This window comes from Myodes glareolus, chromosome 1, assembly GCF_982192425.1.
Source record: "Myodes glareolus chromosome 1, mMyoGla1.1, whole genome shotgun sequence".
Lineage (NCBI taxonomy): Eukaryota > Metazoa > Chordata > Mammalia > Rodentia > Cricetidae > Myodes > Myodes glareolus.
Window position 1 is genome coordinate 78,135,968 of NC_142026.1, and position 23,572 is coordinate 78,159,539.

General features: G+C 41.1%; 1 protein-coding gene across 1 annotated transcript in view; it reads left to right on the top strand.

Annotated features, from left to right (window-relative positions):
- Positions 1-23,572, top strand: part of LOC146895932 (uncharacterized) — a 64,638-nt gene that overhangs the window by 27,257 nt on the left and 13,809 nt on the right. Inside the window, exon 4 of the mRNA XM_087910340.1 lies at positions 21,546-21,636. Within this exon, the coding sequence (XP_087766466.1) occupies positions 21,546-21,636 (91 nt within the window). The remainder of the gene's footprint in view (positions 1-21,545; positions 21,637-23,572) is intronic.

Here is a 23,572-nt window from a genome sequence, read left to right on the forward strand (position 1 = left end):
ATGCATGTTTGGAATTGAACAAGGGTCGTCTGGAAGAGTAGCCAGTGTACTTAACTGTTAATTCATATCTCCAGCCCCTTCCAAAAGCTGCACTAAAAACATTTATCGTGTTCAACATCTAATGATTTATAGTAATGGTGGATGTGGTGGCACAAATCTTTAATCTCAGCCCTCAGGAGGCAAAGCTAGGAGGATCTCCATGAGTTGAGGCTATCCTGGTCTACATAGTGAGTTCACAGACAGCCAGAACTACATAAACATTGTCTGAACAATAAAAATTCATGGTAACAAAAATGTTGTATAACATAGGTATGTGACAAACACACACATCACAAAGTTTATAGTTCTGGGAAACCATATAAAGGTATACCATATATAATCCCCATGTGTGCCTGTTCATTGGAAATTCCACCCCTGAAATGCATTCAGTTTGCTGAATTCTTTCCCCAGTGCTGAAATTGCCCACATAAAAGCAAATTCACCATGAAAGAAAACAAGAAAATGCTCTCCTAAAGTAAAAAAGAGAAGTTAAGTATTCACTCTATTCTAAAACAATATAGCTGCCTTTAACAGCTACTGGACCTTCATGGAGTAAAAGGAGACTCAGATGAGACCACCCCCCCTCACCACTTAGCCATGACGAAATGATAATTGTCCCAATCTTGCACAGTCCTAAATCTTAGTACTTTTGGGACAGTTTAAGTCTGCGTTACCCGCTACCAACTGCACAGTAGTAGTGAAAATTGATAATTATAGATATGAATATTTAATGGCAGATAACTGCATGATCATTAACAAAATATCTATTTATTCTCGAAGCCATGTTTGTTTTTACCATGTTTTTATACTACAACTCATGAATTCCCTTCTATGAAGCAAGCCTCAAATTCAATCAAGGGAGAAGTTGGTTATGCCTGTAGGCAGTGGTGCCAGTATTGCACCAGTGTACACACATCCTTGCTTGTAGGTTGATAATATAGGATGCAGGGTCCAGGGATAGGTGAGACCATTGATGTGTTTTCTCTGGTAGCAGCCATCACAGGACCTTGCAGTGTTATAAAAGCTTGCTAGCAAGGAGAGTTCCCTCATAAGTTCAAGATTGCATTTTCTCTATCTTGGAACCAAAATGTTTAGTGTCTTCAACAGTAAAATGGTCAGGCAAGAGCATGAGCAATGACATGCTTTGTTTGGCGTGTCTCTAGGGCCACCTAGGCAGAAAACTTAACTGGTAAAGAATTCCATTTAATAGCCCTGGTGTCTGTGCATAGCATTTACCCATGTAGGATACCTCTGTTCAAAATTTTTTACATTGCATTTCCTATTAACTTGTAAGACAATGACATTTCATAAGGCTTCTTCATACACTCTTTTGATTGACCCCCTACTCTTCCTTTTTTCTTCCTGTCCCATGCCAAGTTAAACATTTAGTATATGTTAGCCAATGCTCATTCCTTAATAACACACATGTTCTACAAAGTCATATAATGTTACTTGAATGAATGTTTTCAAGGCTGACTATTGATATTGGATAATCAATTAGCATGCTCTTCCATTGAGACTATTTCTCCTGCTCCCAGTATTCCTCAGTTATCTGTAGTTCTTTGTGCAGGGTTGAGGTTTGTGGGCTTTTCCCTATACATTTTGGTATGTCCGTTGTTTCTGTCCTTGCTCAGCTTCATTTTAGTGGTTCTGTAGGTGAGATTTTTATGGAAGTAGCATCTTGCATTATTAGGAGATACAATCTCACATCAAACTTCTGAACCTGTAGTTCTTACAATCTTTCTACCTCCTATTCAAAAAATTTCCTTGAGTCCTTAGGTACAGGAATGCTTCACAGAAGTATCCACTGCTCCTGGCCTCCACAAGTCCTCATTTTCATTAGTTAGGGATTTTTTTGTAGTGGTCTATATTACAAAGAGAAGCTTCCTGAATGAGAAGTGATAACCTGACTGTAGTGTAGTGTGAGGTCAGTGCAGGTAAGCACAGTTACTGTTGTTTACTGATTTCAACTCCTGTATGGAGTCTAGAGATTGCTGTGTCTTAACTCTCCTCTTTCCCTTCTCATTCCCTTTCCACCACCTCTTTTTCAGTGTTCCTAGAACCTTAGATGAGGTGGTGTAACTGACATTTTTAGGCCTATGACCACAACCTTACTTATTTTCTGCTACAGAATATTGCTTTAAGTGTTTTACCATCATTTGAGTTTCCTCTTTTGAGAATTCTCTGTTTAGATCTGTACCCAATTTTAAGGGATTTTGCTTTTGTTTGTTTGTTTTTTCTTTGGTATCTATTTTTTTTAGTTCTTTATATTTTGTGAATATTAGCCCTCTATTGGGTATAAAGTTGTGACACACAATTAATAAAACTCAGAATCAGAAATTGGGGTTCAACCTGAAAATCTGAAAAGCAAAACAGCCAGCCACTTGCTGTTACTTTGACCTCAGTCCAAAAATGGTAATCCTGCCTCCAGGAATCTGAGAAGGAGACTGTCCGTGAGAGATGTCTTCCCTTGTCTTATATTCCTCCTTAGGGCTGTGATTAAAGTCATGCACCTCTGGGTTAATGATCAATGCACCTCTTGATCTTCATGATCAAGATGCCTTCGCTAGGAACACAAGAATCAATTCACATACAAAAATTGACAGAGCATAGCATACACAACATCAAATGAACATAGTCAACCATTAAAAGGAATGAAGTGTCACTGCCAGAGACAAACATAGAACTAGAAAAAGTTTTATTGCGAGCAATCTAATTCTACAAATAAAATATATTCATTTTTGTCTACTTCAGGTCATAGTAGGACAAGGGGATGAGTTTTTATATAATGGGAGACATTGGTCACATGACATGGACAGGAAAGTGACACAGAATTAGTGAATATTATCACAGGAGGACTATGTAATTCTGATCAAATTCCTCATTGTGTACATAAAATAAACCAGAACACAGCTAATAATGACAAAGAAATGAGGTGAAAAAATGGAAAATCTCAGTCAATGAAGGATTAGAAATATAGTCAAATTTTAAAACATAAATGAATATTTTCAAAATATTAATAAATGCCAAACACCAAAAGCCCCCCAAAAAGGGAAACTCACTGTTTCAAGATCCATCTAGTTAGGAAAGTCCAAGTCTATGAGAAATGAATCCAACTGCTCATCCACCAACCAACTCCTTCTCTGTAGTATAAGGACAAAACCTTATGAACTGGTATCTAGTGTACCTCACAATGACTCCTTGTGATGTCACATGCAATGGGTCAATCACAGCTCAGCAAAAACCACTGTGGGTTTTTCCCCACTCTCACTTTCTATCCTGAACAACTATACTAATTCTTCTCATTGCTCTGATCAAATAGCTTTTAATGATTTTTTCTGAGAGGAAAATTTCTCTAACCTCAGATTTACAAGGGCATAAGGTAACATAATGGGGAAATTCATGGGATGGACATTAGGAGTGTAATGCAGTTGGTTACATGGCATTTTCATCCCCCGTTTCTCCAATCACCTAAACTTTTATTCTAGGTCCTATCTACAAGGATTGCACAGTGTCCCCAACCTGATGGGGACCAAGTATACAAACCTATATAATAGTGATGGCATTCCACATCAAATCCCTTTCATTGATCCTTGCCACTTCAATAATATTAATAAGCATAACAGGAAAACCTAGTTACAATGATAGACTGGAGACATTTTGAGCTTTATGGGGTAATAGCCACAGATATATTAACTGCTTCTAGCTGAAAGGATGTGAATTTTTCATGGAATTTCACTTCAGCTTTCAATTTTGGCAGCAGTTTTACCTTTTGCAGACTGAGCTCACCATAACTACTTTCAGGGACAAGGCTTTTATGTTGATGTTTAGAGTGGTGAGTTTACAGCAGAGCAGAGACAATGGCATTGTGATGCTCTAAATCTCACAGCACAAAAGCATCTCCCATCTCTGATGGTTATGAGACTTCAGTCATTGCCTGGGAGTTTGTCAGTTCGTGTGTCTCTGACATGCTCCTGTCTTCTCTAAGTAGCATCACTGCAAACTTTAGTATGTTTTTATAGTCAGCCAGTCTCCATACAACTTCTGAACTTCCTGTTCCTTAAACATTCTTATTCTATTTTTCTATTTCCAACTCCCATCCTTTAACTGTAAAAGATGGGGCTGCTTAAGTGACTCTGATCATGTTCCAGAGTATCTATGAGGGGATTCCTTTTCTTTGTCATTATTGATTGCAAGAACTTTCCAAAGCACTGTGAGATGCATGAACTCAGCACTGTTCATTTGTGGAAAAGGGTGGATAGAGAGCAGGCATGGAAGGACGCAGGATCCAGTTCATGCTGGGTGTTGAAGAGGATAGCATTCAGACAGGATGGCAGGCAGAGTCGGGGAAGATGGAGAAGGCGTGTTTCAAGAAAAGTTCAAGGACTATCCCAGCACTTGTATGACTTGTCTATGGCAGGACAGGGTCAGGACAGGGTTACTTTGTTTTCAGATCTTGACACATGGGATATATACTAGGGCAATGAGGACATGCAGGTCTAAGCCCCTGCTTTGTCTTCCACTGTTGTAAGGTCTAAACCCCAATGTCAGGCTCACCATACTGCCTAAAATCTTCTGAGCATTTAAGATCTGGAGAGTGTTGACCCTGGGGTAATGAAGACTGTAGAATATTTTCAAGCCTGTGTTCAGTGAACCCTGACATTCTGCAGTACAGTCACAATCTCAATTTGAAGGGGAGTGGTTAGATGAAAGGTGGGGGCCCAACAGCCTCATTGAGAACTGAAAATGAGTAGTGTTCTCCTTTTGTCTTCCCCACAGAAAAATTTGATAACTTTGATAGAAGTTATCAATTCAGTTTGAGTCAGAATCCTTAGTTGTGTCTTAAGTGTGAATCAGGGTCCTGGAAAGTTGTCCAAGGCTGGCTCAGTGATGGCTGCAGGAAGGAAAAGATACCTGAATGTGAAGACAAAGTCCCCAGTCTCTTCATTGCAGTTAGGGAACCCTTGCCTTGTATAAAGCATGAACTCCCAAGGTCTGAACTGATGGATTCCTAACCAGGTGAATGGAAAAATCAATATGTCTTCTCTTGGCAATATCTCATGACCTGTTAGAAATTAAGAGCAACATCCCACAGGTCACACAGCATCACAGCATCCTTCAGTGATTATCTCAGGAACACTGGAGCAAGATGAATGAATAAACTCCTCAGATCCTTGACCTTGAGCAACTTACAGAGGTGTTCCATGAGACTTCAAGATCTTTCCTGTTCCAACTAAGTCAAAGGTGTGTTAGTGTAGCAAATGAAGTCACAAGGCCTCTCACCTACCTATACTTTGGTATCGGTTACTCTGAAAACATTTTACCTTTCTTCAGTCTCCCTGCTCTGCTTATCTTTCACACCCATAGAGCCCTCATGTATGGATTCCATCTGTTTCTGGTGGAGTAGGTTTAGTAGATCCCATAGTCATTTGTGTCATGCCACTTGTCCTTTGGTCATAGAATGAGTGTGTGTGTGTCTGTGTGTGTGTGTGTGTGTGTGTGTATGTGCGCACACATGCACGCATGTGTGTGTGAGAGAGAGAAAGAGAGAGAGAGAGAGAGAGAGAGAGAGAGAGACCGTCAGACAGAGACAGAGAGACAGAGAGAGGGGGAGAGAGACATAGACAGAGAAACAGAGAGAGACAGAGACAGAGCTTTGATTGTAAGGCAGGAGACAGTAAGCATGACCCAACACCATTCTTGTGTGGATGTGTGGCATTGACTGTAGGGGATGGGGTTCCTAGTATTATGTGACACCTAGCCATGAATGTGTATTTTAAGTTTTACTCTAGGGAAGGTGATACAGAGGAAGACATGATACTCTGGATATATATTGGGTCCTCTGACTAAAAGGGGATTATACCTAGAAGATTCTATGTATATAGCTTTTGTTGTAAGGGAGGTTCGTTCCAGCAAGACCTGGCAGTAAGTCATATTTGTGTGTGAAGAGCTTTGGCTGTAGGTAGGGTTTCAAGACCTACTAGGCATCACTTCAACGTAACTAAAACATCGCCTTTCACATACACAATTAGGTGTCATATTCTGATAAACTTCTCATTCTTTTACAGCCCTAGCTTTCCACCCAGGCTAAGGTGTCAGGGGTAGCAATATAGTCCTACCCTTACAGTCAAGCCATATACATAAACATAGCTATTTGTCAGATCCTGCCAGGAATCCCCTCTTCTAAAACAATGACACACCCAGAAGTAGGTGCTAGTTTTTACTAGGTACACGTCCCCTAAGTCCAAAGTTCCATCCACAGAGCTAGGGAAAAACTACTAGGACCTCACTGTCTGGTGAGGGCTCCTACAGGCCTTCTTCCATGACTGCTTGCATATGTGTATTTGTGTATCTGTATGTTTGATTGTGTGAACTTGGTATTTTACTGTGGGATGAGGTATGTAGCAGATCATAAACCTAAATGTATTTGTGTATATGGAACTTTGGTTGAGAGGGTAGAGATAAATGCCAGAACCTACCACTTGCCTTATATGAATAATGGGGAGCTGTATTTGGGGTATTTGCCTGTAGGCAAGGGGTTTTCCTAGCAGGATGTGACACCCATCACACCACCTCCTATGGAGTATGTGTGATCTCTCATGTGGGCTGTGGCACAAGCTTCAAAGAAGAGTGTCCACAGAGATGGTGTGAGTGTGCTGTGCTTCCTGCATTGGAGCCCTTGCACTCTTGGCATCACCTGCTTATGTTCCAAGAAATACAGTCTGGTTTCTTCTGGAAGGGAAGATAGTATGTTTAAGTTTCCAGAGTCTACTGATGAGATATTGCCATATATAGGAGTATATGATGCTAATAGAGGAAGATGGGTTAACATTCAAGGCAAAAAGGTTTCCAGATTTAATCTGGTGGTTAATAAATAAAGAACAAAAGACAAACTTAATTAAGCAAATAAGACAGATTCAGCAAAGATAGGACAAGGATAGAAAAGAGAGAAAAATTCCTTTAATGTCTTGAGATTGGTTTGGGGGAAGGTTTGAAAGAGTTAGAAATATGGAGAAGGAAAGAAGTTCTTCTGCATAGATTGCAGAAATATAAAAAGACTGTAGACTGTGTGACTATTAACCCACAAGTGCTTGCCCTTAGCTCAAAATGCCATGAACTCAATGCCATGAACTCATAGCCTAGGTAAATGTTTATATTGAAACTAATGCCAAGCCATGTCTAGCATGACCAACTGCAGACTCACACTGGGGACATCTGTCTGATGAAATTCTATTCTCATGTATCTGATACAATGATTCTAAAAATAATCTGTATAACATGAAAAAATAATACATGCTCTTAAGCACTTGTTTTTTTGTATAAAGGATGAGTTTCATGCCTAGCAAAGACGCATTTGAGTCTTGTGTTTGTTTGTCATTCTCTGACTCTTTACCCACCTATTCCAGAGACCCTGTCCCATTGGTCCCAGTACCACCAGCTGAGCTAGTCCATTGCAGACACCTATATCTGGGCACAGGACTTTATCTTCATGGCAGTGGATCTCAAGGAGGACATGATACCTAGCTGTGTAGGAGGAATATTAGCTGTAGGGGAGGGTGGCCCTAGCAGAAGGTAACATCTAGTCCTGTTTAGAAGACTTTGACTCTAAGGCTGTTGGAATTCTAACAGGATCTGCCACCTAGGTGCACTAGTGTGTACGTGTGTGTGTGTGTGTGTGTGTGTGTGTGTGTGTGTACTTGTGGATGAGGGATTATATAACAGTACTGAATAGTTACATGTAGTGGAGACCTTTGTCTATAATGAAGGCAATATTTTAAAGGACCAGTTATATTGTATGTATTTGGGAGTCTCTGACTCTAGGGAAGTGTATACCCATCAGGACATGGGCTTATATGTTCATATGTACATAGATGTGTGTGTGTGTGTGTGTGTGTGTGTGTGTGTGTGTGTGTGTGTGTGCAGAAGACTAAACTAACCAGTTATGTGCAAGGTGAACTTTGTCTGTAGTAGAGGAAATTTCTTGAGGACCACTCAGTCACCCAGCATTTATCTGGGAGTCCTTGGTTCTAGGGGAGGGTATACCTCCCCTAGATATTTGCTTAGATGTATGCTCATAAATAATTGAGTGTGTGTGTGTGTGTGTGTGTGTGTGTGTGTGTGTGTGTGTGTGTGAGGGAGGGAGGGAAAGAAGAAGGAGAGGAGGAGAAAGGGGAGAGTGGGAGAGAGAGAGAAAGGAAAGAATTCCTAGCAGAAGAAGTACTTAGTTGGCTGTATGTAAACAGGCTTTGGCTATATGTGGGATACCTCACACGACCTAATACCTACAGGTGTATGTGGCATTTTGTTGTATTGGAGATATCTCTACCTTACAGGACTAGACACCCAGAAGTGGGTGTGAGGCTTTCCTTTTATGGGGACTAACTTCCAGGATGTGGCAACTAGCTGAGAGTACATTGAGTATGTGAATGGGTTTATGGGAGTATGCATACCTGAGTGTGTTTCTGAGTGTGTGACTGTGTACCTGGTATTCAATTATAGGGAAGGGGATGCATACTGGTAAACTAGATGTATAAGTGTATTGGACTTTTGAATCTAGGGGAAGAGGTACCTAACAGGACCTGACACCTAGCCCTGAGTAGTCTTGGCTGTAATGGACTGAGAACAGCAACACCTGACAAAGAACTGTCTCTGTCTCTCTGTCTCTCTGTCTCTGTCTCTGTCTCTGTCTCTGTCTCTCTCTCTGTGTGTGTGTGTGTGTGTGTGTGTGTGTGTGTGTGTGTGTCTGTGTGTGTGACTCAGGGAATGGATGTCTAAAAGGGCAGCAAATATATGGTTGTGTGAAATAGGGCTTGATGACCTGACAGCTAGCTGAGAGTTCATGAGTATGTGTGCATGGGTTCATACAAGCATGTGTGCCTGAGTGTCTTTGTAAATGCATGACTATATACCTGGCATTTGCCTATAGGGGAGGAGTACATACCAGTACTAGTAAACTAGCTTGTGTATGGGTATTGTACCTTTGGATGTAGGGGAAGAGGTACCTACCAGGACCTGATACCTACCTCTGGGTGTATGTGGCATTGCTGTAGCTGAGGGGATTTCTATCAGAACTTGTCACCTAACAATACATGTATAAGTATTTGTAGGGGAAGAGATAAATCAGAACCTGACATGTGTTATGTGAATAATAATAATAATAATAATAATAATAATAATAATGCCTTTGTGGCTGTAGGTAAAGGGATATTTAGAATTACCTAATACCTAGCTTTGTGCATGGGGCTTTAGTAGTAGGGCCGTTGATCTCTTGGAGGACAGGCTACCTCACTATGTGAGAGGAGTATTTTCTTTAAGGGAGGCTTGACCTAGCAGCACCTGACACCTAGCCCTGTGTGTTTGACATTATCTGTAAAAGGCAGGATTCATAACAGGACCTAATGCCTAGCGATGTGGGGGTGGATTTCAATTTGAGTGTGGGGATACTTTTCAGAATATGATACCTAGCCTTGTTGGCAAAGAGGAAACTTTGCTTCTGAATACATTAAAAATAGTCAAGGGCTAGAGAGATGACTCAGAGGTTAAGAGCACGAGCTGCTTTTCCATAGGTCCTGAGTTCAATTCCCAGCAATCACACAATGGGTCACATCCATCTGTAATGAGATCTGGTGCCCTCTTCTGGTCTTCAGGTATGCATGCAGGCAGAACACTGTATACATAATAAATAAATAAATCCTAATAAAAATAGTCAAATTCCTCCCCCAGGCCTGTATTATGCAAGTGTCACGTTTCTTGTTTTCTACCTGTATTCTCCAAAATCACACAAGTTCATCTTCTTGAAGATACTTTCTCAGAACTACATCATTAATAATATCTTGACCCTGAAATTCTATATGCATAAACATTGACTTATTTTCTAGATTACATCTACCTCATCGTAAAATTTCTATTTATTTATTTAGTGTCATAGGACATACCTTTATCCCCACACTAAGGAGGTGGAGGCAGGAAGAGTGTAAGATTGGGATATTGTCCTGGTATGTTTTCTGTTGCTGACAGACATCATGAAGAAAATCGATGTGAGGAAAAGTTTATGTGGTTTAAATGTTCCAATCAAAGTCTGTCATTTTGAGAAGTTGGGGCAGGAACTCAAGCAGGAGCTGAGATAGAAAACTGTCTATTAAATCTGGCTATTAGCTTGCTCTTTTTGATTTGCTCAGTTTACTATAGGATTCAGGAACAACTAGAAAGGGTGGAGTTACCCACATGGGCTGGGATCTCCCACATCAAGAAAATGGGTCCTGCCCTTCCCCCTGGGACCATAAGATCTCCCAAGCTCAACTCCCTTGCTTGCTGGGCCTGGGCTGTGGGCGCAACCTGGCAGGAGGCAGTTCCTGTGTTTTGATACCTGCCTGAGGACAGGTGGGCCCTGTGTCAGCTCAGCGACATTCCTGGCCAGCAAGGGGCACTGAGCTTCTAGCAGACATCCATCGGAGGAGGGATGAGTTTGATCCTGGCCCACGGCAGAAGCCCGGCAAGGAGGAATTCAGACTTTCCCCGACCCCCTTGACTCCCTGGTCACCACCTGTGGAGCCCTCCTGCCTCCCATCCCAGCTTTCATCCAGGTACACCTTCCTCTCTTCCTCCCTTCCCCCTGGGGCCATAAGATATCCCCAGCTCAGCTGCCTTGCTTGCTGGGCCTGGGCCATGTGCACAACCTGGCAGGAGGAAGTTCCTGTGTTTTGATAGCCTGCCTGAGGAGAGGTGGGCAATGTGTCAGCTCAGCGACATCCCTGGCCAGCAAGAGGCACTGAGCTTCTAGCAGACATCCATCGGAGGAGGAGTGACTGCTCCTGGCCTACTGCAAAAGCCCGGCAAGGAGGAATTCAGACTTTCCCAACCCCCTTGACTCCCTGCTCACCCTACAGTGGTGGCTCCACCCTGCGGAGCTCTCCTGCCTCCCATCCCAGCCTTCATCCAGGTACATCTTCTTCTATTCCTCCCTTCCCCCTGGGGCCATAGAATTTCCCCAGCTCAGCGGCTTTGCATGCTGGGCCTGGGCTGTGAGCACAACCCGGCAGGAGGGAGTGCCTGTGTTTCAATAGCCAGCCTGAGGAAAGGTAGGCCTTCTGTCAGTGAAGTCCCTGCCCAAAAAGGGAACCTGACCCAGTATGAGAAGATCCAATAGAGAGCATTTAAAGGAAGAGATCGGCAGATGCCAAGGCAAGAACTCCTCCAACAATCTGAAAAACAACATGAAAACACCACATCCCAACGAACCTACAATAGAAGGACTTGAACACCTTAATCCAGAAGAAGTGGAAAAAACGGCATTATGAAAGCAATAGAGTCCCTTAAACAAGATATGAATAACTCCCTTAAAGAATTGGATGAGAAGTACAACAAAAAGTTTGAAGAAATGAGTAAAGAAATGGATGAGAAGTATAACAAAAAGTTTGAAGAAATGAGAGAGCAGGCTGGATATGGAAAATCTAGGTAAACGAACAGAGACTACAAAATCAAGCATAACCCACAGAATACAAGAGATGGAAGAAAGAATATGGAAGATACCATAGAGAAAATAAATGGTCAGATCAAAGAAAACATCAAATCCAACAAATTCTCATCACAAAACATTCAAGAAATCTGGGACACAATAAAAAAACCAAATCTAAGAATAATAGGGATTGAAGAAGGAGAAGAACTGCAGATCAAAGGCCCAGAAAATATATTCAACAAAATTATAGAAGAAAACTTTCCCAACCTAAAGTACGATATTCCTATGAAGGTTCAAGAAGCATACAGAATACTGAATAGACTTGATCAAAAAAAAATTCCCTCGCCATATAATAATCAAAACACAAAACATACGGATTAAAGAAAGAATATTAAGAGCTGCAAAGGAAAAAGGTCAAGTAACTTATAAAGGTAAACCTATCAGACTTACACCAGACTTCTCTATGGAAACCATGAAAGCCAGAAGGTCCTGGATAGAGGTACTGCAGAAACTAAGAGACCACGGATGCAAACCCAGACTACTATACCCAGCAAAGCTATCATTCACTATCAATGGAGAAAACAAAATATTATAGGATAAAAACAAATTTAAACAATTCATAGCCACAAATCCAGCCTTACAGAAAGTAATAGAAGGAAAATCGCAACCCAAGGAATCCAACATAGCCAACACTGCCTACAATAACTCAGACATCTATTGACCCTTCACAAGCACAACTCAAAGAAAGGAAACATACAAACTCTACTAAATAAAATAAAATAAAAATAATAATAACCGGAGTCAACAACCACTGGTCATTAATATCACTTAATATTAATGGAATCAACTCACCTATAAAAAGGCACAGACTAAGAGATTGGATATGAAAACAGGATCCAACATTCTGCTGTTTATAAGAAACACACCTCAACCACAAAGACAGACATTGACTCAGAGTAATGGGCTGGGAAAAGGTTTTCCAAGCAAACATTCCTAAGAAACAAGCAGGTGTGGCCATTCTAATTTCCAACAAAATTGACTTCAAACTAAAATCAATCAGAAGATATGGAGACGGACATTTTATACTCATAACAGGAACAATTCATTAGGAGGAAGTCTCAATCCTGAATATTTATGCCCCTAATATAAAAACACCCACTTATGTAAAAGAAAAACTTTTAGAACTCAAGGCAGTCATCAAACCACACACACTAATAATAGGAGACTTCAACACACCTCTCTCACCAATGGACAGGTCAATCAGACAGAAACCTAACAGAGAAATAAGAGAATTAATGGAGGTAATGAATCAAATGTACTTAAAAGATATCTATAGAACATTCCACCCAAATAGGAAAGAATATACCTTCTTCTCTGCAGCTCATGGAACCTTTTCGAAAATTGACCACATACTCGGTAACAAAGCAAACTTCCACAGATACAAAAAAAAAAAAGTAACCACCTGTGTCTTGTCGGATCACCATGGAATAAAGTTAGGATTCAATAACAATTCTAACACCAGAAAGCCTACAAACTCATGGAAGCTGAACAGTCAACTACTGAATCACCCCTGGGTCAAGGAAGAAATAAAGAAAGAAATTAAAGTCTTCCTTGAATTTAATGAAAACAAAGACACAACATACTCAAACCTATGGGACACAATGAAAGCAGTGCTAAGAGGAAAGTTCATAGCACTAAGTGCCCAATTAAAGAAAACGGAGAAAGCACACATTGGAGACTTAACAGCACACTTGAAAGTTCTAGAAAAAAAAGAAACAGACTCACCCAGGAGGAGTAGAAGACTGGAAATAATCAAACTGAGGGCTGAAATCAACAAAATAGAAACACAGAAAACAATCCAAAGAATCAATGAAACAAAAAGTTGGTTCTTGGAGAAAATCAACAAGATTGACAAACCCCTAACCAAACTAATCAAACAGCAGAGAGAGAACACTCAAATTAATAAGATCAGAAATGAAAAGGAGGACATAACAACAAACACAGAGGAAATTCAGAGAATCATTAGATCTTACTATGAAAGCTTATATGCCACAAAGTTGGAAAATGTACAATAAATGGACTGGTTTTTAGATAAGTACCATATAATACAGTTAAATCAAGACCAGGTGAACAATCTAAATAGACCTGTTAGTCGCGAAGAATTAGAAGCTGTTATCAAAAACCTCCCGACCAAAAAAAAAGCCCAAGACCAGATGGTTTCAATGCAGAATTCTACCAGAACTTTCAAGAAGTGCTAATACCTATACTCCTTAATGTATTTCACAATATAGAAACAGAAGAGTCATTGCCATATTCTTTTTATGAAGCTACAGTTATCTTGATACCAAAACCACATAAAGACACAATCAAGAAAGAGAATTACAGGCCAATCTCACTCATGAACATCGACGCAAAAATTCTCAACAAAATCCAGGCAAACCAAATCCAAGAACACATTAGAAAAATTATCCATTATGATCAAGTGGGCTTCATCCCAGAGATGCTGGGTTGGTTCAACATACGCAAATCTATCAATGTAATCCATCATATAAATAAACTGAAAAAAAACATATGATCATTTCATTAGATGCTGAAAAAGCATTTGACAAAATTCAACATCCCTTTATTATAAAGGTGTTGAAGAGATTGGGGATACAAGGATCATACCTAAATATAATAAAAGCTATTTACACCAAGCCGACAGCTAACATCAAACTGAATGGAGAGAAACTCAAAGCCATTCCATTGAAATCAGGAACATGACAAGGCTGTCCACTCTCCTCATACCTCTTCAATATAGTGCTTAAAGTTGTAGCAATAGCAATATGACAACATAAGGGGATCAAGGGGACTCGAATTGAAAAGGAAGAAGTTAAAATCTCATTATTTGCAGATGATATGATAGTGTACATAAGCGACCCCAAAAACTCTACCAAAGAACTCCTACAGCTGATAAACACCTTTAGTAATGTGGCAGGGTACAAGATCAACTCCAAAAAATCGGTTGCCCTCCTATACACAAAGGATAAAGAAGCAGGGAGGGAAATCAAAGAATCTTCACCTTTCACGATAGCGACAAATAGCATAAAATATCTTGGAATAACTCTAACCAAGGAAGTGAAAGACCTGTTTGACAAGAACTTTAAATCTTTGAAGAAAGAAATTGAAGAGGATGCCAGAAAATGGAAAGATCTCCCCTGCTCTTGGAATGAGAGGATCAACATAGTTAAAATGGCAATTCTACCAAAAGCAATCTATAGATTCAATGCAATCCCCATCAAAATCCCATCAAAATTCTTCACAGACCTTGAGAGAACAATAATCAAGTTTATATGGAAAAACAAAAAACCCAGGATAGCCAAAACAATCTTATATAATAAAGGAACTTCTGGAGGTATAACCATCCCTGACTTCAAACTCGATTACAGAGCTACAGTATTGAAAACAGCTTGGTATTGGCATAAGAACAGAGAAGTCGACCTATGGAATTGAATAGAAGACCCAGATATTAACCCACAAACCTATGAACACTTGATTTTTGACAAGGGAGCTAAAGGTATACAATGGAAGAAGGAAAGCACCTTTAACAAATGGTGCTGGCATAACTGGATGTAAACCTGTAGAAGAATGAAAGTAGATCCATATCTATCACCATGCACAAAAATCAAGTCCAAATGGATTAAAGACATCAACATTAATCTGACCACTTTGAACCTGATAGAAGAGAAAGTGGGAAGTAGTCTACAAGACATAGGCACAGGAAACCACTTCCTAAGTAGAACCCCAATAGCACAGACAATAAGAGACTCAATGAATAAATGGGACCTCCTGAAACTGAGAAGCTTCTGTAAAGCAAAGGACACTGTCAGTGAGACAAAAGGCTACCTTCGAACTGGGAGAAGATCTTCACCAACCCCTCATCAGACAAAGGTCTGATCTCCAAAATATACAAAGAACTCAAGAAACTAGACACTAAAGCTCTAATTAACCCAATTAAAAAATGGGGTACTGATCTGAACAGAGAATTCACAACAGATGAACTTTGAATGGCCAAAAGACACTTAAGGTCATGCTCATCCTCCTTAGCAATCAGGGAAATGCAAATCAAAACAACTATGAGATACCATTTTACACCGGTCAGATTAGGCAAACTCAAAAACACCAATGATAGCCTATGCTGGAGAGGATGTGGAGAAAAGGGAACACTCATTCATTGTTGGTGGGCATGCAAACTTGTGCAGCCACTGTGGAAATCAGTGTGGCGGTTTCTCAGGAAACTGGGAGTCAACCTCCCTCAGGACCCAGCAATTCCACTCTTGGGAATATACCCAAGAGATGCCCTATCATACCACAAAAGCATTTGTTCAACTCTGTTCATAGCAGCACTATTTGTAATAGCCAGAACCTGGAAACAACCTAGGTGCCCCTCAACAGAAGAATAGTTAAAGAAGGTGTGGAACATATATACATTAGAGTTTTACTCAGCGGTAAAAAAACAATGACATCTTGAATTTTGCATGCAAATGGATGGAAATAGAAAACGCTTTACTGAGTGAGGTAACCCAGGCTTAAAAAGAGGAATATGGTATGTTCTCACTCATAAGTGGATTCTAGCCATAATTAAAGGTCTTTGCGCTTATTGTTCGTGATCCTAGAGAAGCTAAATAAGAAGGTGAACCTGAAGAAAATCATGTGTTTTCCTCCTGGATATTGGTAGTGGACAAGAGTGCCAGGCAACATTGGGTGCACGGGGGCGGGAGTGGATGGATGCAGAGAGGTTTAGAGAGACGGGAGTAGGGGAGGATTGGGGAAAGCTTGGGGGATTGTGATGGGGGGGAGGGAGGAAAGATGGATATGGGAGCAGGGAAGTATATATCTCAACTAAGGGAGCCATTTTAGGGTTTACAAGAGACTTGATTCTAGAGGGGTTCCCAGGTCCAAGGAGAGACCCTCAGATTGTTCCCTGGACAGCAGAGGAGAGGGTGCCTGAACTGGCTTGGCCCATAACCATACTGATGAATATTTTGCATATCACCATAGAACCTTCATCTGGCGATGGATGGAGATAGAGACAGAGACCCACATTGGAACACTGTAGTACTTAACTCTCTAGGTCCAAATGAGAAGCAGAAGTGGGGAGAACGTGTCCAAGGAAGGCAGGATCGGAGGGAATCTTCACATGATGATGAATGGAGATTGAGACAGAGACCCACATTGGAATACTGGACTGAGCCCCCAAGGTCCAAATGAGGAGCAGAAGGAGGGAGAACATGAACAAGAAAGGCAGGGCTGTGAGGAGTGCGTTCACCCACTGATATAAGGGGACTGATCGAATGAGAGTTCACCAAGGCCAGCTGGACTGGGACTGAACGAGCACGTGATCAAACCGGATTCTCTGAATGTGGCTATCATGGGGACTGTCTGAGAAGCCATTGATAATTGCGCTGGGACTTGCTTCCTCTGCATGTTCTGGATTTTTGGGATCCTAGTCAGTTTGGATGCTCACCTTCCTAGACCTGGAGGGAGGGGGGAGGAACTTGAACTTCCCACAGGGCAGGAAACTCTGACTGCTTTTAGGGCTGGAGAGGGAGGAGGAGAGGGAGTGGGGGGAATGGGAGGGTATTGGGAGGAGGGGTGGAAGTGGAAACTTTTATAAATAAAAAAAAAAGAAAAGAAAAGAAAGAAAATGGGTCCTGAGACTGGTCATGAACAACAAAGTCACAAGCCTAGGTTCAGATGTTCAGCACATTAACCCTCTTTGTTAGTTAACCATCTTCCTAAATGGATGGTAAATGGATGGATTAGGAAAAGATGATATTGGGTAAGTCAGCCCAGGTCTATAAAGGCAAATGCTGCAAGTTCTTTCCATCTTCTCTTCTTAACTCCCAGTCTTTGGGTATGAGTATAAGAAATGGAGAAACAGATATGGAAGGAGCTACCTAGCATGACTGAATACCTTGTAGAAGAAGAAGCAGGCTGCATTCTCACCCAGATCCCGGCTAGCTTACCCCTAAAATAATTACATGGAAACCATATTCTTTTAAACACTGCCTGGCCCGTTATCTCCAGCCCCTTATCGGCTAACTCTCACATATTGATTCAACCTATTTCTAATAATGTGTGTATCACCACGAGGTGGTGGCTTACCAGGAGAGATTCAACATGTCTGACCTGGCAGCTTCATGGCAGGCAGCTCTCTTGACCCTGCTTTCTTCCTCCCAGAATTTAGTTCTGTCTTCCCTGCCTACCTATGTTCTGACCTGTCAGGCCAGGCAGTTTTCTTTATTAATTAACCAATGAAAGCAACAGATAGATAGAAGACTCTCCTACATCAATATCTCGATCTGAATGTGTAAGTGGGACTCTCAGTGTAGGGATGGGGCACTTAGCAGGACCTGAAGCCTAACTCTGTATGTGTTTGTATGGCATTGGATAAGTGGGAGGAAATATGTGGTAGATCCAGACACAGTCATGCTTGTACATTAGGCTTTGGCTACAGGAGAGGGACACCTAGAAAGATATGTATATAGATTCATGTGTGGGGCTTTGCTTATAGAGAAAGATACCTAGTAGGAATTGACATCTAACTGCTGGGGATGGGGTAGGAGTTAGGGGTGAGTTCTTACCTAGCAATTCATACAACTAGCCCCATTTCAGGAGTTTTGCCTGTAGGGAAAAATTAACATGAAAAGCCATGCATGTACTTGTGATGGTTTAACTGTAGGGCCTAGATATGTGTGTGTGTGTGTGTGTGTGTGTGTGTATGTATACAGAGCTGATATTTTATATATATCACTGGGTGATTGTAACACGAGGGGGCCTACTTGTTGGGGTTTTTGTCCTGCCCAATTCCCCCAGCTGTTTAGTTCCAGAGAAAAATCACACTGAGATCTCTATAGGTTATAAAGCTGATTGGCACATTAGGTCAGGCTACTTATTAGCTAACTCTCACATCTTGATTAACCCATTTTTCTGATCTATTTTAGCCATAGGCTCAGTACCTTTTTCAGCAGGGCAGCTCACATCTTGCTGCTTCAGTGGTCTGGGCAAGAGTGGGAGGAATCAGCTTCCTCCTCCCCAGAATTCTCCTGCTCTTCTTCCATCATTTCCACTTCCTGTCTGGTTTTCCCGCCTACACCTCCTCCCTGACCAATCAGCGTTTACTTAAAACATGATTGACAGAATACAGACAATTCTCCGGCACCAGGTGATGTACCTAACAGTACTGATGAACTACCCATGTTTGTGTATTGAGTCTTTGGATTAGGGGAGAAGGTACCTATCAGGACCTGACACCTAGTCCTATGTGTTTGGTCTGTTTTTAAGGGAAGGGATGCCTAAACCTGACTCTGGGTTTTCAGCTATAAGGGAGTGCACACCTAATATAACCTGACACCTATAGATCTATGAATGTATTTTTGTTTGTGTGTGTATAGGTGTGTTTACCTAGTGTACTGCTATAGGGGAGGGGTATCTGATACCTAACTATGTATGCATGTGTACATGTGTATATGTATGCATGTCTGAGGGGGTGATTTGATTGTACTATAGGGAAATTTGTACCTAGCAGGACTTGAAACAAACCTTGCCATCTGTGTGTGTGTGTGTGTGTGTGTGTGTGTGTGAGAGAGAGAGAGAGAGAGAGAGAGAGAGAGAGAGAGAGAGAGAGAGAATGAGTGTATGTGGGGACTGTGCTGTAGGGAAGTTTGTACCTAGAAGGATTTGAAGCATACATGTGTGTGATAAGCTCTATTTGTAGACAAGGGGATGCACAGTAGGGCCTGACACCATACCTACCATGTGATAGTAGGTTTTGGCAGTAAGGGAGGGGGTACCCTGCAGGATCTAAAACCTAACCATGTATGTGCATGTGGAGCTTTGGCTATAAGAGAAGAGATAAATAGCAGAACTCGATGCTTGTATGAATATGGGGGTTATGGTTTTAGGTAATAGTATGTAACACCTAGTTGTGCGCTATATGAGGGTCTTAGTTGTAGGGGAAGGTTATGTCCTAGGAACTGATATGTAGAATTGTATGTATATGTTGGGCTTTCACTGTATTCGGAAAAGTGTACCAAGCAAAGAATTAAAGTGTGTATCACACTTTCTATGTAAGCCAGGCACGGAATACCCAGCTGGTCTTGACACCTAGTTATATGTGTGGGATTTGTCTGTAGGAGAGGGTGTGCCTTTCAGGGGATGATACCTAGGTGTGTGTGTTCTGTTTTTTTGTTCTTTTTAATTTCATCTACTTTGGTCTACTTAGGGGACACAGCTATGGAAATGGTGATTTGGGGCAGCAATATTTCATCTTAGTTTGTGTTTGGGCTATGGAAGGTAGCGTCAGGATTTGGGTGGTGGTTGTATTTTTCTGTATGAGTTTATAGGCCAGGACACTAGAATCGCAAAATGAGGCATTAGACTGAACAACTTTAATCCGAAGTGATCAAAACTCAGGATAAGACGGTCAGAAACGGGGATGCAGCGTCCTCCTTGATCCAGTTCTGCTCTAGGCTGGCAGCAAGCATGTGGGAAGGCTGTGCAGGGCGGGTCCAGGGCAGCCTGACAGATGGAGCTGTGTTGAAGGCAGTGTGGAAGGCAGCCTGAGACCGAGGGAAGGTTCAGAAGGGTCTGGACACTCAACCGGAAACAGCTGTTGGAGGAGGTTGTTGGCAATTGGTGACATGTATAGGAAGTGAGTGACTGGGCGGGATTAGGGAGTGACAAAACGGAAGCAGCGAGATCGCGAAACTGAGGCCCGGTTGTTTGTGCAGAGGAGTCAAAAACTGAAGTTCTAAGTACTAATTCCCTGTCGGGGTCCTGCACCTGCACGGTGTGGAATCGCGTGGTGCAGAGGTCGCGGTGGGGTGTCGCAGGTCCGGAAAAACCTCTCCTGAGCTGCAGTCGCCAAGCCGGGCGGCCTGGGAAAGTCAGCAGTCAGCAGTTCAGCTGTGGAAACCGCTGCCTGGCGGCCCTGGAACCTCTCAGGTCATAGGAGCTGCGGGGCTGGGACCCAGGAGGAAAGGGATCAGGTGTCAGAAAAGTTTCTCTGCTGTTCATAAGGAAGTCGGGATCTGTTCAGCGGTGATGTCTTCCCTTGTCGATAAATTTTAGATCATATAAACTGTACTAATCCTGATATTTTTTTTCAAAGATCTTCTGGCTGCCAAAATATTCTTATTAAAATAGTGTAGTAGAATATTTGAATTTATCTGTTGATATTTGCAAATACTGTTCCCTTCCTATGGTGTAAAGGACAAAGCTCTTGATATTTATATTCATGCATGCTAATTGCCCTGTTATATCTTGGAGACATGGGGACATGGCATTCCAAGAGATCTTTGAGATATTAGTCATGAAAGGAATGTCTGCAGATTTTTTGATTGATTCATATTAATCTGCAAGCGGTAACATTTAAAAAGTTAACTTTTTCCCATCATTAATTTTCCATCAGAGTCATAGGCACTATGTAATGCAAATACAGCATTCTGAAAAGTGTCTTTGCCAGGCCTGGACCCTGCCCTAAGGGCTTTGTGCTGTCACTGGATGCTGCAAAATTGCAAGTGTGCTTTCTGTGGGTGAGAACAGTTTGCCTGTAGTCTCCTTTGTTCCTCTTCAGCATTTCTTGGCAAATTACCGTGCAAGTGTATGAGCTTTGTGTAAGTGAGTCTCACAGAGTAAAGTGAACTCAGAGGAACAATGAAAATCTTCATGAAATGTTCTTTTTTTTCCTGTGTGTCCCTGGGGAAGTGGGAGGCTTCCATCATTGGGTCTATGAAAAATTCAGAGCCTTTCTAGTGTATAATATTCTCATTCCAATAATTCAGCTTTGTTTCTACCCCTGAAATTTGGTTTGAATTGAGCTGTGGTTGGAATTGAGATTCAAGTGATGCTAACTGAAAATGCTTTCTAAATATTCTTAGTGTTCTGACACTGCAGGACAATTCGGGAATCACTCTTAAAATCCTGTGTTCTGTTTTCTCTATCTGCTGTGCATAGTACTATGTTAGAAATCTAAGTGCTTCCTGAACAATCTCTTTGTCACTTGCAGGGCTCACTGATCACCCAGACCTGCTCACCTGTGGAGAAGAACAAAGAACCCTGGAAGATGGAGCAGGAGGAGGCAGTGGTTAAGGATCCAGGTATGGTGGAGGGATTGGTGAAGAGATGGCAAGGTATTCAAATGAATGTGGAAGTGGGACGTGAAATCAATTTTGCCACATTCTCTTTCACTAGAAATAATTCTGGAGGCTTCCACTGAGAAAAATCTCCTTAGGATTAAACTGTTGTAGGTGTAAAAAGAGGTTCTGAGGAAGAATTGACACTAGGAGGCAAATAAAGTTGTATTTGACGATCATGTGAGCGATGCTGTCCTTACTCCATTCACATGACTGATCATGTCATCATACCAATATTAATTGGTTTTCATGTCTGTGATTGTAATGTATTACAAAATGATCAAAATTATGACTTCTAGATTTATTCCTTTTTTTCAGAATCTTTTTGGTATTCTAGCACATTCTTTACCTGTTAGTGTTAATGTCTGTTCCTGAAAATGATGCCAGCAGAATTTTGATAAGAATCAGGAAGTATATTTACAGACTGTTGAACTCCATCTGTGCTCTCTTCCCATGGATATCTGCCACTGTCTGTTGTCATGACAACTCCGAGTGGTTTCCATTGCTGTAATTGTAATATACTGGAAGATCACCTCTAAGTTTGTTCCTCATAGTATTTTCCAGGTCTGTATCTTCAGAATTACTATCTGTAAAATATGCAAAAAAAATTATCATTTGCTAATACTGCTTATTTTATATTTGTATACATGTGTGTGTATTACAGACTTAATTCACTTTATTTTTCTCGTATAAAAAAATCTTTATGTGGTAGTCACAGCTAGAGCAAGCTTCTGAACAAGCTCTGCTATGGGTTATCACAAGATGGTCAGTGAATTCTTGATAAGGAAACTTGATAAACACAGTCTCTTTCCGAGGTCAGGGGTCAGATTGCTGTAGGTGTTAGAGATGGCATCAAAGGTGACCTTTGCAAAGGTGCCCAGGGTGGCAGTGCAACTCCTGGCTGGTGTGTGGCACTCATCAATACTGATCATCATCAGTACCTTCTTGGGCCTAGGAGCAGAGACTGCCAGTGCCTCTGGGGCAGGGATGAGAAGCAGGAACACAGAGCAACAGCACCCTGTCACTTTTTTACAGAACAGTGTGGGGCTTGCCAACTCTGTTCCTCCAGTAGCCTCTTCGTACAGGGACTTCCAGAAATACTACAAATTTCATGATTTTATGTCCACTTCCATCTGTGTCATCTTTTCATGTTCTAGTTTCCATCTTCTTCAGTTCTTTCAGTGAATCAAAGTTTTCATTGTAGAGGCCTTTTATCTGCTTGGTTAGTTCACTTAAGGAGTTTTTATTTTTATTAATTATTATTTAGCATTCATTTTAAAAATTTAGGTTCATATATTTTATGTCTGCAAGTGTTTTGCTTACATTTATGACTGTACATCGTGTTCATCCTAGAATTGTAGTTATGGATAGATGGGAGTCACTGTGTAGGGTTTGGGAATGGAACCTCAGACTCTGGAAAAGCAACAGGTACTCATAATCATTGAGTCATCTCTCTAACCCCCTACTAAGTGTAATTATGTTAATTATGTGAATAACAATATTAAAAAATATTAATTTTTACTATCTAGATAATCCAAAATTTTGACTTTACACAGGCATTTAAAAATTTTTAATAACATTTTCTTTTATTGTTATTATATGTTTGTGTGAATTCTTAAAGATAAAAATACAACCTACGCTATATGTTTTCAGGGATAAACATTTGGTGTTGGATAACCACTCTTCTCTGCAAAGCACTATTTCTCCAGCTCTCAGAATTCCTTCGTGTTTGACTAGGGTTGAGGCCTAGTGAGCTTTCTTCTTTCCATGTTAGCATCTCTTAGTGTTGTCCTTGTTCTGCTCATGTTTAGGCAGCCATATTTGTAAGATTTCATGCATGTAGCTTCTCTGACATTTCAAGTAGAACCAATCTCACAGCAAACATCCCATTCCTCTGGCT